Genomic DNA, 15,662 nt, shown 5'->3' with positions numbered 1-15,662 from the left:
CCCGATTATGGCTACACGATGGTTACGCCACCTGCGTCAACATCCGGCAGAGGCCGCTCACCACGCGTGCATAAGCGCACGATCATCGAGCTACACTTAGAAGTGCTCCACGAATGTGAAGCAGCCGAATGGCAAAACGTCAAAGACGACTATTTGCAGATACTTGTGCAGGAGTTTATGGGGGGCCACAAGGGACATAGTAGTTCCTTGGATGCTCGTAGCACAAACCAGGCTTTATCACGGAACAATGTTCCATCCACTGAGTCCGACGGCATAGATCGATGTCCACCTAACGAAGATAACCCCGATGCATGCAGTTGTATGGAAACTACACAGTTAGAAACGGACCGTGCTCCACCTAAGGAAGATAACCCCGATCCATGGAATTGTATGGAAAACATAAAGTTAGATGCAGAACACAGTCGTGCTCATTGCAACCCGCGCACGCGACTTCGGACTGCACCCACTGGACCCCTTGGATTGACCGCCACAAACATATTCTGCGGGAGTGCACGACACAGCCGTGGTTTTTGCAATTAAACGCGGATTGGAAACAATACCTGCGTGAGCACATTGCGGCAGACGAAGACAACGGAGTATCCGGGCAGCGTACACTCGGTGCGCGTGGCAATATCCCATCCGTAGAGATGAAGAAAGATGCCTGGACAAAGTGGGTCGCACAGCCACATGCGCTTATGCATATATATGGTGAGGAGCAGTGGTTTCAACATTTGTTGAATAATGTACAGGAGGCGACAGCAACGCACAAAGGCGAAGTACCTATAGCGGACAAAGGCATAGCAGTGGAACAAGTCATGGCAACAGAAGATAGCGTCCGAGATTTACCACGGTCGCAACCACTGCATCCGCAACCTTACATGAAAAAACCGTTAACTGCCAAATTGTGGATGCTACTCCTCGCGTCGGTGATCCACGGCTGCGAAATCGAGAATATTATGCAGGATAGGGAGTTATATTTGGATGAACTATTGGACACGCTCTGAAATTAGGATGACGGCGCTCATGCATGGGACATAACGCATGCTAACATTAGACCACTTTTATTTCATTATGTGATATACATAATATATTTCTTGTTTGTACTATTGCATCCCTTCCTTTTTTTTGCTGCTCTGTTCTGCTTACTTCTGTTTCTTTGTGCTTACTTTTGCCTTGTTTTGTTCTTTTTCTGTGTAGTCCACTTCTTTTAACATGACTATCGGGATACGGTGGTACCGGTTACATGCATATAACATGTAGATTTAAATGAATAATATGAACGGGTAGTATTCTCCTTTATGGGAAATTAATTATTAACACATGAGCAAGTGCATTCTAAGGGTATAGTGTACAACTAATATAGCATGCGAATAATCATTCGAGTATACGGAGCGCTTGTCTGTCCGAGCAAACGCGGCCGCGTAAACCCATTGTCCGAGGACGCAGCCGCGTGTAAGCAGGAGGACGATTGTCTCTCCGAGCACACGCGTCGACCAACGCGGCCGGGTAAACGGAGATTGTCCGAGTGTAAGAAGCAGGAGGATTGTATCTCCGAGCAAACGTGGCCCATTGTAACAACGATTCGACGAAGGATTGTCCGAGTGTAAGAAGGAGCAGAGATTGTCTCTCCGAGCAAGCGCGTCGATCAAAGCGGCCGCGTAAAGGCAATTGTGCGCGTAATGCGACCGAGTGCAAGACGGATTCGACGAAGTGGCCGAGTGTAAGCAGCAGGAGAGATTGTCTCTCCGAGCAAACGCGTCGACCAAAGCGGCATGGTAAGCAGCATTCGACGACGTCGCCGCGTGAGGGATCCACAGACAGGGAGCAGAGAGCGCGCAGTGGAGCGTGGCGCAGGAACACACAAATTTTATGGGATCAACACGGGCGGCAACGACGGCCGCCACGACGGAAGAACACATTGATGTTGTTGTTAAACTGCGGTTTTTAGCTGTACGCGCACAGAGAGACAGTGTGTGACGGCGTTTAGTGACGAAGGCAGGTGGGGAGGTGGTGGTATTCATGACGTGTTGTGTGTACGTAGTAGTACTAGTGTACTGTTTTTTTTCCTTCATTTTCTCTTTTTTTTTTGTTTCCTTTTTATTGTTTTTCCATTCCATTTTTAGAAGTGAGAATAAGTGTATTTTCGAAGGATCGCAGCATGTTCGAACGAACCACGTTGTTTGTATAAGAAGATAGTGAAGGATAAATATTCCGTTGCTCCTGTAAAAGCACCAGGGGGAACAAATTAGATTCATTGCAATAATTGTCGCACACAATTCTTATGGTTGGTTAGTGCAGTGGGAGATGTATAATGAGTACGGTTCATATAGTAAATGGGAGTACACACTAATATAGGACATACAACCTATGAACACTAAAAATTTTTAATGTAAAGCTAAGGGCAAGAGTATATGTGTATCCTGTGAACATGACTTATAAGTCACATAATGAATTCATATTATGCATAGTGGATTGCAGGTACATGTACTAATATAATGGCGCAACGTCTGAAGAATGCACTGGTCAAATGGGCACAAGACAGGAGAATATGGAAAATGGAACAGTTCGATGTAGGTTTTAAACTTTTAGGGACGAGATTAGTAGAGGGAGAATAGGGAAATAATGAGGAGTTCGAACAGGTACATGTAGATTGAATGGAAGGCTACATTAGAAGAGGAAAGTAAGGCACTTGAGACAAATGTCACATATTAATCGCTTCTTTCCCTTTATATATATTGTAGACGAAATTATGGCAAGATATGGAGACAGTGTTGAATGAATTTGTGGATTACATGCAAAGGGAGGGGCCCAACTTACATATGTATGCTGTGAGTTGTGGGGATGCAGGTTGGAAGCGCAGAGGAGAAGCGCACAAGGGACGAGTGTACACCGATCATTCGGTTGGCGACGTAATGAAATGCACCCTGATGCTTGGAGCATTATTTTTTGTCACTGGGTGGGGAAATGAAATGAACGCTGATACGGGCGCATCGGCAAATGATACGGCCATGAAGGCTATTATGAGGTGCATGGTAGCAGATGTTTTTGCGAATATATTGGCTGAAATAAAGTGTAGATATGAGTGGACTGGAATAGACAGGGCATGGGACGTCATGGAAAGCATGGGAGGAAAGGGTGGAGTCGAGAATCCAATTTCAAGTGGCACCTGTACGCTGGATGCGTATAAGGATACACAGGTCGGCACAGCGGATTTGACGGGTGCGGTAAGACGGTGGTTACAGAAGAATCCTGACATACGAGGTCGTATGGACGCAATAGAGAAGAACCCGAAATGCAATATATTGTGGTCAAAGTATAAGACACGGATGGAACAGAGCGAACACGATGCATTACCAACAACAACAGGGAATGTACATCAAGAGGACGGTGTCATCGGTAGTGGTGGCATTGCGAATGCAATAGTGACAGTGGTGAGGGACGTATTCGAAGAGATGAAGGGCGAAATAACAGAAACATCCACGTCACCGCCAGACATACCAGGAGCAGGTAAGGGCAGCAAGCATACGATTCCTAAGAATACGAACATTACAAATACCAACATGCGGCACGGCCAGCTACGGCCCAACACAGCCGAACATGGATGCCGCCACAACAACACGCACACGCGGCGACCACGACGGCAACTGTAGCGGTGACAAGGCACATGACGAGGCACCGGAGACGGACGGAACGGGTCGGCGGACGACATGACGGCAACAACAAATACAACTTGTACTGCTACCATCCACCACGACTCAGTCAACCGAGTTCACCTCACCGTACGCGTGCTGCCGCCTGACCCAGTGCATCGAGTCCAGTCCACCGAGTCCTACCTCGACCCACTGCGTCGACCCATGCAGCCGACCTACCATGCCGCTACCTGATCGAACCGTCCCGGCCCCCTTCTTTCTGTACCACTTGTGTCCCTTTTTTTTGTATCATCTTTCTTCCGTTGTCCTCATTGCAGGAGGTGCGAAGCCGGTGGCGACACCACCAGCGACGACGACACCGGTAGCGGCAGGAGAAGGAACATCAGGAACAGGAGTAGCTCCAGGGCGAGATCCAGTAGGAAGGGCAGATCCCACAGCTGGAGGACAGGATGGGGTAGCGACAGTATCGGGGCAGCAACCACAACCCCCGGCACCACCAACTGAAGCAAAGCCTGCAGAAACGGTTGCAGGAACGGCAGATGCAGCACCACCCGGACCTCACGAACGAGCAGAATTAGGTACAGGAGGAAGAGAGCAGAGTCCACCACAGGAGGAAGAGAATGTTACGCCCAAGGATGACAAAGGTGAGGAGAAGTGTCCTTATGACAAGAACAACGCAGTATCTGTTCTTTCAGATCCTAGGGGAGGGTCCCGTGCTATTGTATCAGCTGGTACTCATTTTTATCCAGGACAGCCTGACTGTACAACATGGACGTTGCTTAAGGAACAGGAGAAAGCGACATCTTCCACAGGTACCTGCCACAGTCCCATGAGGAGTACCGGGAACAGCTCCTCCGGAGGTGTTGACACCGGGCTGGATGCCTTATGATAGCACCCGCGCTGGGTTATCTAAGGGAAAAGCAAGAACAGCAGAAAAAAAACAACAAAAAAAAAAAAGGACAACACTATCCTCCTTTTCATTTAGTCCAAAAGAGAAATAAAAAAAAAAAACACAAACCACAATTTCCGGAGAGAGGGAGAGACAGAGAAACCAACGTCGAATGAGAATGAAAGCGGCAGACCGAGACAGCCGCGGGATGTAGACGTCGACAGACGTCGACACACACACTGTGTGTTGTGTGTTGTTTGTGTTGTGTGGGAGACAGAGAGAATCTTTTCCCGGGGTGGCACCTGCCCCCCTGCCCCGTGCTTCCCTGCCCCCGTCTCATGCCCCGATGCCTGCCGTCCCCCGTGGCACCACCGTGTCGACCGCGTAGTCAACCATCCAGCGACGGTGATGTCGTGAAACGACGGACAACCGCCGTCAACCGTGTGGTCGAACAATGCAGCGACCGACAGCGGCCAAGCGGCAACCGTGGCCCATCTCGCATTGCATAAAGTTCAGTTTTATCGCATTCTTCTTCTCCCCCCCATACTTGAACTCATAGATAAGGATGCTACAGGAGGTACAACGACATCGGGATCCTCAGCCACAACGCATCCAGCAGCCGCAGCACCAGCCGCACCAGCTGATGGTACTATCCAAGGTACTGTTGCAGAAGTTACCCCTAAGAACAAAGGGGATGATCCTCGTAGTGCCCCGAGCCCCGGTGACCACGTGGTAGATGGCGGCAATGATGACCCACCTCCTCTCAATCCGCCCAAACCAAAACCGAATCCGAACCCAGATCAATCGGGTAGTACCGGCACCAGCGGCGACGCCCCGATACCAGGTAGTGCACCTTCTGCTGGTACTGAGGAGGGTGCAGGAGGACAAACCGGTGCTGGACCTGGGGGTGGAGGTGGTTCCTCATCCTCCGGTACAGAACAAGGAACAGTAGGCTCGACCACCACAACAGACACGCAGACACCATCAACAACAGTAACACCAACATCACCACAATCACCACTGGCACCATCGACCCCCAAGGGGGGCGATGGTGCTGTATCTCACTTTGTTCCCCCTCCGTCGAAACCCTTCGACACCAAGGATCTCATCCCTTATACCCCCGCGATCATTCCCGCGGTGGTTGGTATTGGCATCGTTGCGTTCTTCCTATGGAAGGTACGTATATACGGCAATGCGGGCATGCCGCACGTGCCGGATGTTTATACCTCAGAACCTCCCAACCGGCTCCAATATATGTTCGTTTTAACCCATATACTCCTACACCCTCGTTCATTCCTTTTATGCTACCGTGCCCACCCTCCTCTGTACACCCTTTTTCTGTTTAGTATTTTGCGCACCTCGCCAAACGACGACGAACGTATCGAACCGTTCGTGACGTGCCGTCACCGCCACTCGACGAAGACATTCTAGAGCATCTACAACGCGCCGAACTGCCGCCACCCGATTATGGCTACACGATGGTTACGCCACCTGCGTCAACATCCGGCAGAGGCGGCTCACCACGCGTGCATAAGCGCACGATCATCGAGCTACATCTAGAAGTGCTCAACGAATGTGAAGCAGCAGCATGGGAAAACGTCAAAGACGACTATTGGAAGATTGTCGTGCAGGCGTTTGCAAACGAGTTGATGCGGGACGCAAAGGGGTATAGTAGTTCCTTGGATGCTCCTATCACAAACCAGGATTTATCAGGGAACAATGTTTCTTCCACTGACTCGGCAGAAACAGATCCATGTCCACCACATGACCCCGATCCATGCAGTTGTATGGAAACTGCACCGTTAGACACGGACCCGTCTCCACCTAACGACGATGACCCCGATCCATGGAGTTGTATGGAAACCATACAGTTAGCAACGGACCGTTCTCCACCTACTGCTGATGACCCATGGAGTTGTATGGAAACCATGCAGTTCGAAACGGACCCTTGTCCACCGAATGCAGATGACCCAGATCCCTGCAGTTGTATGGAACATATCGACTTAGATGCACAACACAATGCTCATTCCGACCACGGTGACGCGACGTCGGAGTGCACACAATGGATTAACTGGATTGACCGGCACAAGCACCTATTGCAGGCGTGCACGACACAGCCGTGGTTTTTGCAATTAACAGCGGATTGGAAACAATACCTGCGTACACACATGGCGGCAACCGACGACAACGGGAACCGTGAATTCGGTCAGCATGGTAATGGGTCATCCACGCAGATGAAGAAAGATGCCTGGAAAAAGTGGGTCGCAAAGCAACATCGGCAAATGAGTATGTATGGCCCGGAGGAGTGGTTTCAACATTTGTTGAATACTGTACAGGAGGAGACAGCATCGCACAAACGCGAAGTACCTGCAGTTGACACAGACTTAGAAGTGGACAAAGTAATGGGAACAGAAGATATGCTAAGAGTGAGAGCTTTACCATGCACGCAACTGCATCCGCAACGTTACATGAAACAACGGTTAACCGCTAAAATATGGATACTGATCCTTGCATTAATCATAGAACAGTGCGAGCTGGAATGTACTATACAGGATAGGGCGTTATATGTGGATACTTTATTAGAACACCTTTAATATTAGGTTGAAACAATGCGCACTTAAATAAATGGAAATGACACATGAGCAGAACAGTTTATTTCTTCCCATTAAGCGATATACGTATATTGTTACTACACTGAAGTTACTTCCTACTTCTTTCTTTTTTTTGTTTTTTTTTTTTTCAAGGGGTTTTTCAGTCTAAGCATGTTGCTTTGCATTTCCTCTTCTTTTGTCTTTTTTGTTCTTCCCTTGCTTCTTCTGACGGGGGTGGGGAGTGATACGTGCAAATTATGTGACACTAACATATAACTTTTTCCCCTTTACATACGTATAAAAATACTCCATACACAAGCCATTCATAAGTTAGAATTAAACTTTTTTTTTTTTTTTTGCGATAATGTTACATGCACAACAAATTTTTTACATCTCCATTTATAAAAGAAGGATTTTAGCGCATTCTCGTGGCAAACAAATGACTAAGGCACCTAGTGTTGTATCATCAGCGCATTATGTGCGGAGTGTATACAAAGGCATAAAAACCGCGAATTGCGCATATACTCATATATATATGTAACGGTTCAGTTACAAAAAAAAACATTTTCCATCTAAAACCCTACAACTCAACCCCCCACACATTTATTGAAAATTTACAATGACCTCTCCTTCTTCTAAAGCTCAAATTAATGTATCTGCTGTGCATTTTTTTGTTTTTTTTGTTTTCTTGTTGGCATAATTTCCTTTTAAGTTGTAAAATAATGTATTTTGACGTAATCTGACTTTGCTTTTTATGTTTTTTTTTGCATTCTGCACAATAGAAATAATTATGTATATGTAATTTTATGGACATGTAAATTACAACGGGATCCTATATACGTCAATCCAGAAAAAACAACAAAAAAAAGAAGAAGCACAACACTTCTCATACTGCGCTACATGCTGACGTGAAAGCAAAAATTTCGTGTTCATTCATTTCTCTAATTTCTTTTTTTTCTTTTTTTAGCATAATTTCCTCCTAGCCGTAGCGTAATTAAAAAAAGAAAAGAAAAAAGCACACTAGCCCTGCACATTACTGTTTTAAATAAATATCCACAGCATGGCACACCTAAACAAAACAACATCGTGCAGCGGACTCCTGCAACGAGGGTCGCCGTCCCGAACTCACACAGCACATTCCGCAGGTAATGAAGAAGGTGAAACGCATTACAAAAGGGCGCATACGTCGCTTTTCTCCAAAACAGCTGCTATGCTTTTTGTTGTTTGTGCGTATATCTTTTTAAAGGTGAGTCCATCAAAAAAAGAGAAAAATGTGCGGTTGTACAGACGTATGTACGAACTCGAATGTTTGTACATTTGCCTATATATATATGCCACATGTATCGTATATATACTACTGCATGTATATTTGCTGCTTCCCCTTTGTTCCTTGCCCTATGGCCATTATAGTATTAATTCAACGCATCACCACTTCCACCTTCGCTTCCCCTTTCTACAGCATACGGATGACGTCGAAACACAAGAAGAACATGTCGCCAAAGTGCAAATACATAACAGAGTTGCCCGCAGTTTAGCAAAAATTAAAGCAATTGCATCAGAAGAGGAGCTGGAATTAGATCCGATGGCATTCGAACACTATGAAGGTGCCTACGACGATGTCGACGAACCTTATGCAGAATCCTATGCATTTTCCCCGAAACGAATATGTTCTGACGCACAATGGGAGGAAGAGGAAGATGGAACTATTCTAAAAGAACGGAAAGTGGTCGAGTACGAGGTACCACAACAAGTGCATTATGAAAGAAAGTGGAAAATACAACATGATGCAAGGGAAGAAGAAGTCGATAGCAACGAGACATTATCTGCCGATGTAGCAGTCGCCGAGGCAGTTGCAACGTCTAGCACATCCCTTTCGAAGGTTGATGCACAAGGGTCATTGCCGCCATCCGTACAAAATAAAGGACAAGGTGCAAAAACGCAACAGGCGCCGAAAGGATCTTCGGGTACAGGTAAAACGGATGTGCGAAAACACGAAAAGAAAATAAAATGTCCGGGAGTTTGTAATGAAGGTTCTCTTAAAAACGCCTCATTGGGGACATAGAATATTCATCGAATCCTATTCCACACGCCTAATTTACAGGAACGACCGCAAGCACCGGAATCCGCGCAAGCACAATGAACGTGAGGCAGGCTCAAGCAATTAAAATGAAAACTGGAAGAGACTTTAGTAGACGAAAATTGGCTACATATATTATATATAGGTACAGCAAGTTCTTCGTTGCTGCTATTTTGGTTTACTGTGCAATAATGGTTGGTGCTAGCTGTGCCGTTGCGTTTGCACTTCCAGCTCTAGGGGTTGGAAGTGCGTGTTTAACTGCGGCTGCAGCTACCAGCGGATCGTGCTGCACAGCTGGGATTGCCATAGCCTCCACTGCAGGTGGAATGGGTATACTCAGTATGTTCTCACTTGGGATATTCCGGAGCTGCTACCGCCAGCGAAGGCAAAAGTGCCGAAGAAGAATATTTTGACAGACAAAATTTCATCAAAGGAGGATCAGAAGCCTCAACTACCCGAAAAAGCGGAAACACCTAAGAAACAGGAAAAACCCGAGAGACCGGAAGCACCTAAAAAGACAGGAGAGTCCGAGAAGCAGGACACACGTACACAGGCAGAAGAATGCGAGAAATCGAATACACCTAAGAACCCCGAAGCACCTGAGAAGAAGGAAGCAGCCGAGAAGCCGGAAGCGTCTAAGAAGGCAGGAGAGTCCGAAAAACCGTAGGCAGCTAATAAAACGACGGTCTCCGCCGAATCGGAAATACCGTCATTATTCTACTTTTGGTAAACAACTTCAATGTTATGGTATGATTCTACGCATGTATGAGACCGACATTTTTCTGTATGATATTCTGTACTATTTGTATGATAAAGTGCATTCACGGTTTTGTAGCATTGACATTGCAGTTGCGCTTTGTACATTATAATTTTTGTGCGTACACTTTTCCGAATATACATAGTTGTTCGTGTGTATGTTGTATTGTTTGTTGATATAATGAGTTGTTCATGGGTGTTAAAAGAAAGGACGGAAACAAGCTTTAGAGAGAAAAAGAGAGTATGTCCTACTTCACTTTTATATGTATATAATGCATACGTGTATTTTGTGTCCCATAATTAATATATAACGGTTCCCATTAGTGCAATATGTATAGTAAGTACTTTCATAATGTATAAAATGTGTTTGCATTTTTCTTCTAACTCAAGCAATTTGTGATGAACGTCAGAAATGTCTTCGAAGTTATAATTATTTGCTCTGTAACACTATCGTTCGTTACCACATCACGTACTATGACAGCGTTTGTCACGGAAACAACGTATGCACCCCTTCTTGTTGTTCCTCACTTCTCTAAAGCTTCTCAAATGATCTGTAAACAAACTATGCACATATAATCCTTTTATATCCATAAATTCCGTACATTCTACACTCCAGACTCGTCTACACGGCCCGTCAGCACCTGACACCCCTCGGCTCAAGCTAACGGTACGCTCGTCTACACTCCGTCGCCGCTGCTCGCTCGGCTCAACGAGGGGGTGCTGTTCCGCCGCGTGCGTGTTGTTGTTGTTGTTGTTGGCGTCATCCATATGCGTACGGGTCGTATTCGTATGCGGCCGAGTATTCGTGCTTTCTCTCATCCCTCCTTACCTGACGTGTCCTTTGATGGTGTGGTCGCCGCCTTGGTGGCGGCGGCTGCTTTTTCACCGGTAGTCTGCTCGATCACTGCGTGTAAGTGGTCTTGCACTGCCTCGATTGCCTTTTCTATTTTTCGCTCGATGTCTTCAGCGTTCTTTTCGTCTGCGTCGTCCACAGAAGGGTACTGCGGTGCTGGCGCACGGGACGCCCTCAATTTCCCCTCCTCCTTCTTCATTTGTATCTGCAGTGTGTCCAAAATCTTCCTAAAATGCGTCTTCATTTGACTCTTCAGTTCTTCGTCTTTCTTATTTTCAGCCTCTGGGTCCTGTATTTCTCCTTCCTTTTGCAGTTGTTCCCTAGTCTTTACCTGCCTTCCCGTACACCCACCGCTTATTTCTTCCTGTGCAAGTTTCTCCTTCATCTGTTTGTTCTGTTTTAACCATGTCTTCATCTGATTCCTCATGGGCCAAGTGTTCAATTGTATAGTCTTGTACTTCCCCCTCGTACAATCATTTTGGCCCCCATGGGCCGTCAGCCCTCCCGATATGTGGTCCACGACGTACCATGCATAATATGTACCCCACCAACCTTCGCATGCATTTGCCCGCAGTATGTCGTTATATACGTCCACTATTGTACACCGTATTAATCCCTTAATTTCTTTATTGTGCACGGAGTCCCCCGTTATGTCTTCCTGTACAGCTTTACTCCACGCATTTGCAAAATATATCGCTTGCGTCATGAGTCTGCATATAACTCTTTCTGTGCTCCTGCTCATTTCCCTTGGTAGTTGGTCTTTCGTCCCATGCTCTTGTGGATGCTGCCAGTATGCATTCTCACAGTTAATAGCATTGTGGTACTGACTGTCATTGTTCATATGCGTAATAAAAATCTGCAGTTGGTGTTGCATATCCTGCCATAAACTTTTCTGCAATTGGAGTAATGCGGAAGCGAATACATGTATTCCATGTTTCTATTGTCACAGGACGATGCTCACTTTTCCCTGTCCTATATTACATTCTAGTTCTGGAATCCTATCCTCACATCGGGCATATGATTTCCCGTTCACGAAATGTGAACATATGTATGCTGCAAACTGAGTACCCGGCCTATCGACCACCTATATATATGTGTAGGCGTCTGCTCACTCCATGTTTCCCTCAAAATAAATTACCATATATCCTTCTGGATTCCCCACTAGACCCCTGTTTATTATATATTCTGCTAATAAATCTCCCAACCTCTCATACGACATATTGTCCTTATCATGAATTAATAGTGTGCAACGGATGAAAGCATTATCGCTCAGATAACGGCTTGAATATAATATGGGCACAATGTTCTCTTAGTTATTATTCAGATTTGTAGCGCATGGAACATGTCTTCCAGTATAGGGTGCCTTCGGAAACATGTCCCATGAACAAACTATCCCCTATCTGAATGTAATCACACATCCCATAAATCGTGGGATGAGAAGAAGGAAAAAAAGAAGAACAAAAAAGGGAAAAAAGAAAAAAAAAAAAAAAGAACAAACACTACACAACGCGTCATGAATACCCGCCCCCCACTGCCTGCTCCACTAAACGCCTTCACACACACTGTCTCTCTGTGCGTGCACCTAAAACCGCATTAACAACACAGTAACAACAACCTCAATGCTTCTGCCGTCCGTCGCCGCGTCCTCGTAAGGAGGACAGATTGTCTCTCCGAGCAAACGCGGCCAAGTGCAAAACCGATTGGACGAAGGATTGTCCGAGTGTACGAAGGAGGAGAGATTGTCTCTGCCACCGACTGTCGCCGGGTACACCGATTGTCCGAGGAAGTAGCCGAGTGTAACAAGGATTCGACGACGTGCCCGAGTAAGCATTGTGCCGAGTGTAAGAAAGGAGGAGAGATTGTCTCTCCGAGCAAACGTGGCCGGCTAAAGGACATTGTCCGAGTGAAGCGGTTCGACGAAGTAGCCGAGTGTAAGGAGGAGGAGGATGGTCTCTCCGAGCAACGGCGTTCGACGACGTAGCCGAGTGCAAGACCGATTCGACGACGGATTGTCCGAGTGTACGAAGGAGCAGATTGTCTCTCCGAGCAAACGCGACTGAGTGCAAGAACGATTCGACGAAGTAGCCGCGTGAACGATTCGACGCAATAGCTGAGTGTAAGAAGGAGGACAGATTGTCTCTCCGAGCAAACGCGTAGAGCAAACGGGTCGAGCAAACGTGGCCGGGTAAAGCAGATTGTCCGAGTAGGGGATTCGAGTGGACGGGTTCGAGTGACGGATCCAGAGAGAGGGAGCAGAGTGAGCGCGTCGGGGAGCGAAGGAATACACATATTATGTGCGGTAGCAAGAAAAAGTGAAGGACGGCAACAACGACGGCAGGACGCAGAAGGACGAATTGATGTGGTTGTTATACTGCGGGTTTTAGGTGTACGCACACACAGAGACAGCGTGTGTGACAGGCGTTTGGTGGAGACCGGTGTAGAAACGCGGGAGGGCGTATTATTCATGACGTGGTGTAGTGTTTTTCCTGATTTTTCTTGTCTTCTTTTCTTTTTTTGTCTTTTGTTATTTGTTTTTCCTTAGGGTCCTCTTATTGCCTGTTTTGTGTTCCTTTTACTTTTCCTTTCTCTCTAGTTCTTAATTTATATACATATGGTTTGACGAATAATAGGATTTATACGTCTCAAGTACAGTACAAGTGACAAAGTGCTGTTTATGCGCGCAATTGCCGTGCGACAGTCCTTTCCATGCGTACTGTTCTCTAAATACGGTAGATGACACATATTCGTGACAGAAGTTCGGCACGTATTGCAACAGCGATAGAGCTTTAGTTTAACCTTTGTTGTTTCAGTGACGGACGACTCATCTTTTATTGCGTGCTGCCCATAATACAAGTAGAATATATTCTTGTGCGCAGTACTGCATACAATAGTATTGCCGCAGCGCAATATACGGACATGTTGATTATAGGATACAGTATTAGATAAATAACACAAAAGGGGAACATCGAACTGTCTGGACTCTTCCATGACGTAGAATAACGCGCAGCAGGATAATTATTTATGGACCGTGAGGATTCGATTCTACTGCATTGAATTATAACGTAGTAATAGTCTAAGGACCAATAGCTGCGCCAAAATGGTTCACAGTTGGACAAATTTGATAAGGACCTGGGTAGAGAACAGGAAACTGTCCGGCCAGGACGAAATAAAGGTAAGTTATTTTAGCACAATGAGCACAAAGGAACAAGGTCAATAAGAATGCGAGCACGATGTATGCATGATTTTTTAGTGCAAAGTTGGCATACAGCACTGTGCGACCACAGTACGTATGCATCGATGGAACGTAAAATTTATGTTTTTCCCATCTTTCACATTATAGACAGGAATATGGCATGACATAGAACTCGTATTGCATGAGTTTGTGGAATTTATACAGCGGCACGAGCACGAGCACGCATGGACTATCGCATGTGATGCCTCGCCAGACGGTGAAGCGCAAGAGGTATCCTTGGATAGCACGGAGAAAGGAATGTGCAGACTCATGCTGCTCGCGCTATATTTCAAAAATGGTTGGGAAGACGGTACAGGACACACAGAGAGGGCTTGGGCTGCGGACAACGAGTTCAAAAAGTTTATAAGGTGTGTAATAGTGAATATTTATATGTACATGCTACTAGAGGCGACCTGTCAGAACAGGAAAGGTGTAAAGTATGCATTATATGTAATGGGTCAGATGGAGGAAAGTATGAAAGATTCGGGGGTGGAAATGAATATATGTAAGTGGCAGGACCATAAGGGTACTGGAATTGGAGGAGTGAAGGTGCATGATGCAATTATGCATTGGTTCGAGGAGAATGAACAAATGATGGAGAAAATACGAGAAATAGAAGACAGCGCACAATGCAGAGCCGGAAGTAAAGACCACAAGCAAATTAATAAGGAAGAAGATGTGCAAAAGTTAAAGGAAGGAATTAAGGAAAAATTGGGAGCACTGGAGAAAGAAGTTACACAACAGAGGCTGGAAGAGGAGAAGAAAATAGCAGGGCGATCGGCAGCAAAGCCCTCCGATGCACAGTCGACAACCGACCAAAAACCCGCCAAGGATCCTGAAGCACCGGCAACACCATCAACGGACACGTCAGGTAAGGACCGATGGCAGAAAGCACGAATACGGCCGCTACGAATACTACGCACGCGTCCCGCATGTACACCGCATGGATGCCGCCACACCACAACAACACGCACACGCGGGGGAACAACAACGCAACGGCCACAACATGCACGCGGCGACAACAACGCACGGGGGAACAACCACGCACACGCAGGCGCAACAGCGAACAGCACACATCGCTTCCCCGTCGCTGCCCCACGTCGCTGCCGCACTTCGTGCAGCACTTCGGTTGAGCGGCCAGGACGGCGGCCACGACGGTAGCGGTAGCGACGCCGCGCCGTGTAGACGAGTGTGGAGCGTACCGTGCAGCGCAGACGACTGTGTACACGAGGTGTGTGCAGTGACGGCGGCCACGACGGCACCGGTAGCGGCAGCGGCGACAACCATGAGTGGACAGTGCACTGTACGAAGTTATAGAATACATAGAACGTGGATTTATGCATATGAGACACACGACAGCGTAATTTAGGAGACAGTGTAAGTTAGAAAAGGCGAGGGAGTAATGTAGAAAAAGGGGTAACAAGGTACAAATCGGCAGGAAAGCTTGTGGCGGCCGTGTCGAGTTGCAGGTATCAAGTTCGTCTAGTTGGTTACTGACACGTGCGAAATTTTCCAATATACCACTAAAGACCATAGTGTACTATAGAGGGAAAGGCATAAATGAAGGATGCAATTCGCCCCTTCCAAGGCAATTAGCATATTCTACAGAGGCAC

At 46.6% G+C, this 15,662-nt stretch overlaps 4 protein-coding genes across 4 annotated transcripts; 3 read left to right on the top strand and 1 right to left on the bottom strand.

The window, feature by feature from the left end:
- Positions 1-18: 18 nt before the first annotated feature.
- Positions 19-1,004, top strand: AK88_00829 (uncharacterized protein; the record flags this gene model as incomplete). The annotated part of the gene is made up of 2 exons (XM_012478473.1): positions 19-421; positions 583-1,004. 2 exons carry the CDS (start codon positions 19-21, stop codon positions 1,002-1,004), a joined length of 825 nt encoding a protein of 274 aa, XP_012333896.1.
- A 1,491-nt stretch (positions 1,005-2,495) lies between these two features.
- Positions 2,496-9,874, top strand: AK88_00828 (uncharacterized protein; the record flags this gene model as incomplete). The annotated part of the gene is made up of 8 exons (XM_012478472.1): positions 2,496-2,570; positions 2,742-3,507; positions 3,968-4,510; positions 5,099-5,715; positions 5,886-6,938; positions 8,590-9,100; positions 9,232-9,352; positions 9,529-9,874. 8 exons carry the CDS (start codon positions 2,496-2,498, stop codon positions 9,872-9,874), a joined length of 4,032 nt encoding a protein of 1,343 aa, XP_012333895.1.
- A 904-nt stretch (positions 9,875-10,778) lies between these two features.
- On the bottom strand, positions 10,779-12,035 carry AK88_00827 (uncharacterized protein; the record flags this gene model as incomplete). Its single annotated transcript, XM_012478471.1, has 2 exons — positions 10,779-11,708; positions 11,955-12,035. 2 exons carry the CDS (start codon positions 12,033-12,035, stop codon positions 10,779-10,781), a joined length of 1,011 nt encoding a protein of 336 aa, XP_012333894.1.
- Positions 12,036-13,913: 1,878 nt separating this feature from the next.
- On the top strand, positions 13,914-15,594 carry AK88_00826 (uncharacterized protein; the record flags this gene model as incomplete). Its single annotated transcript, XM_012478470.1, has 3 exons — positions 13,914-13,988; positions 14,157-14,919; positions 15,578-15,594. The coding sequence occupies 3 exons, from the start codon at positions 13,914-13,916 to the stop codon at positions 15,592-15,594; spliced, it is 855 nt and encodes a 284-aa protein (XP_012333893.1).
- Between the last annotated feature and the right edge of the window lie 68 nt (positions 15,595-15,662).

The sequence above is a fragment of the Plasmodium fragile genome, assembly GCF_000956335.1.
Source record: "Plasmodium fragile strain nilgiri unplaced genomic scaffold supercont1.6, whole genome shotgun sequence".
Lineage (NCBI taxonomy): Eukaryota > Apicomplexa > Aconoidasida > Haemosporida > Plasmodiidae > Plasmodium > Plasmodium fragile.
Note: the sequence above shows the minus strand (reverse complement) of the source record. Positions and strands in the feature narration are given on the sequence as shown.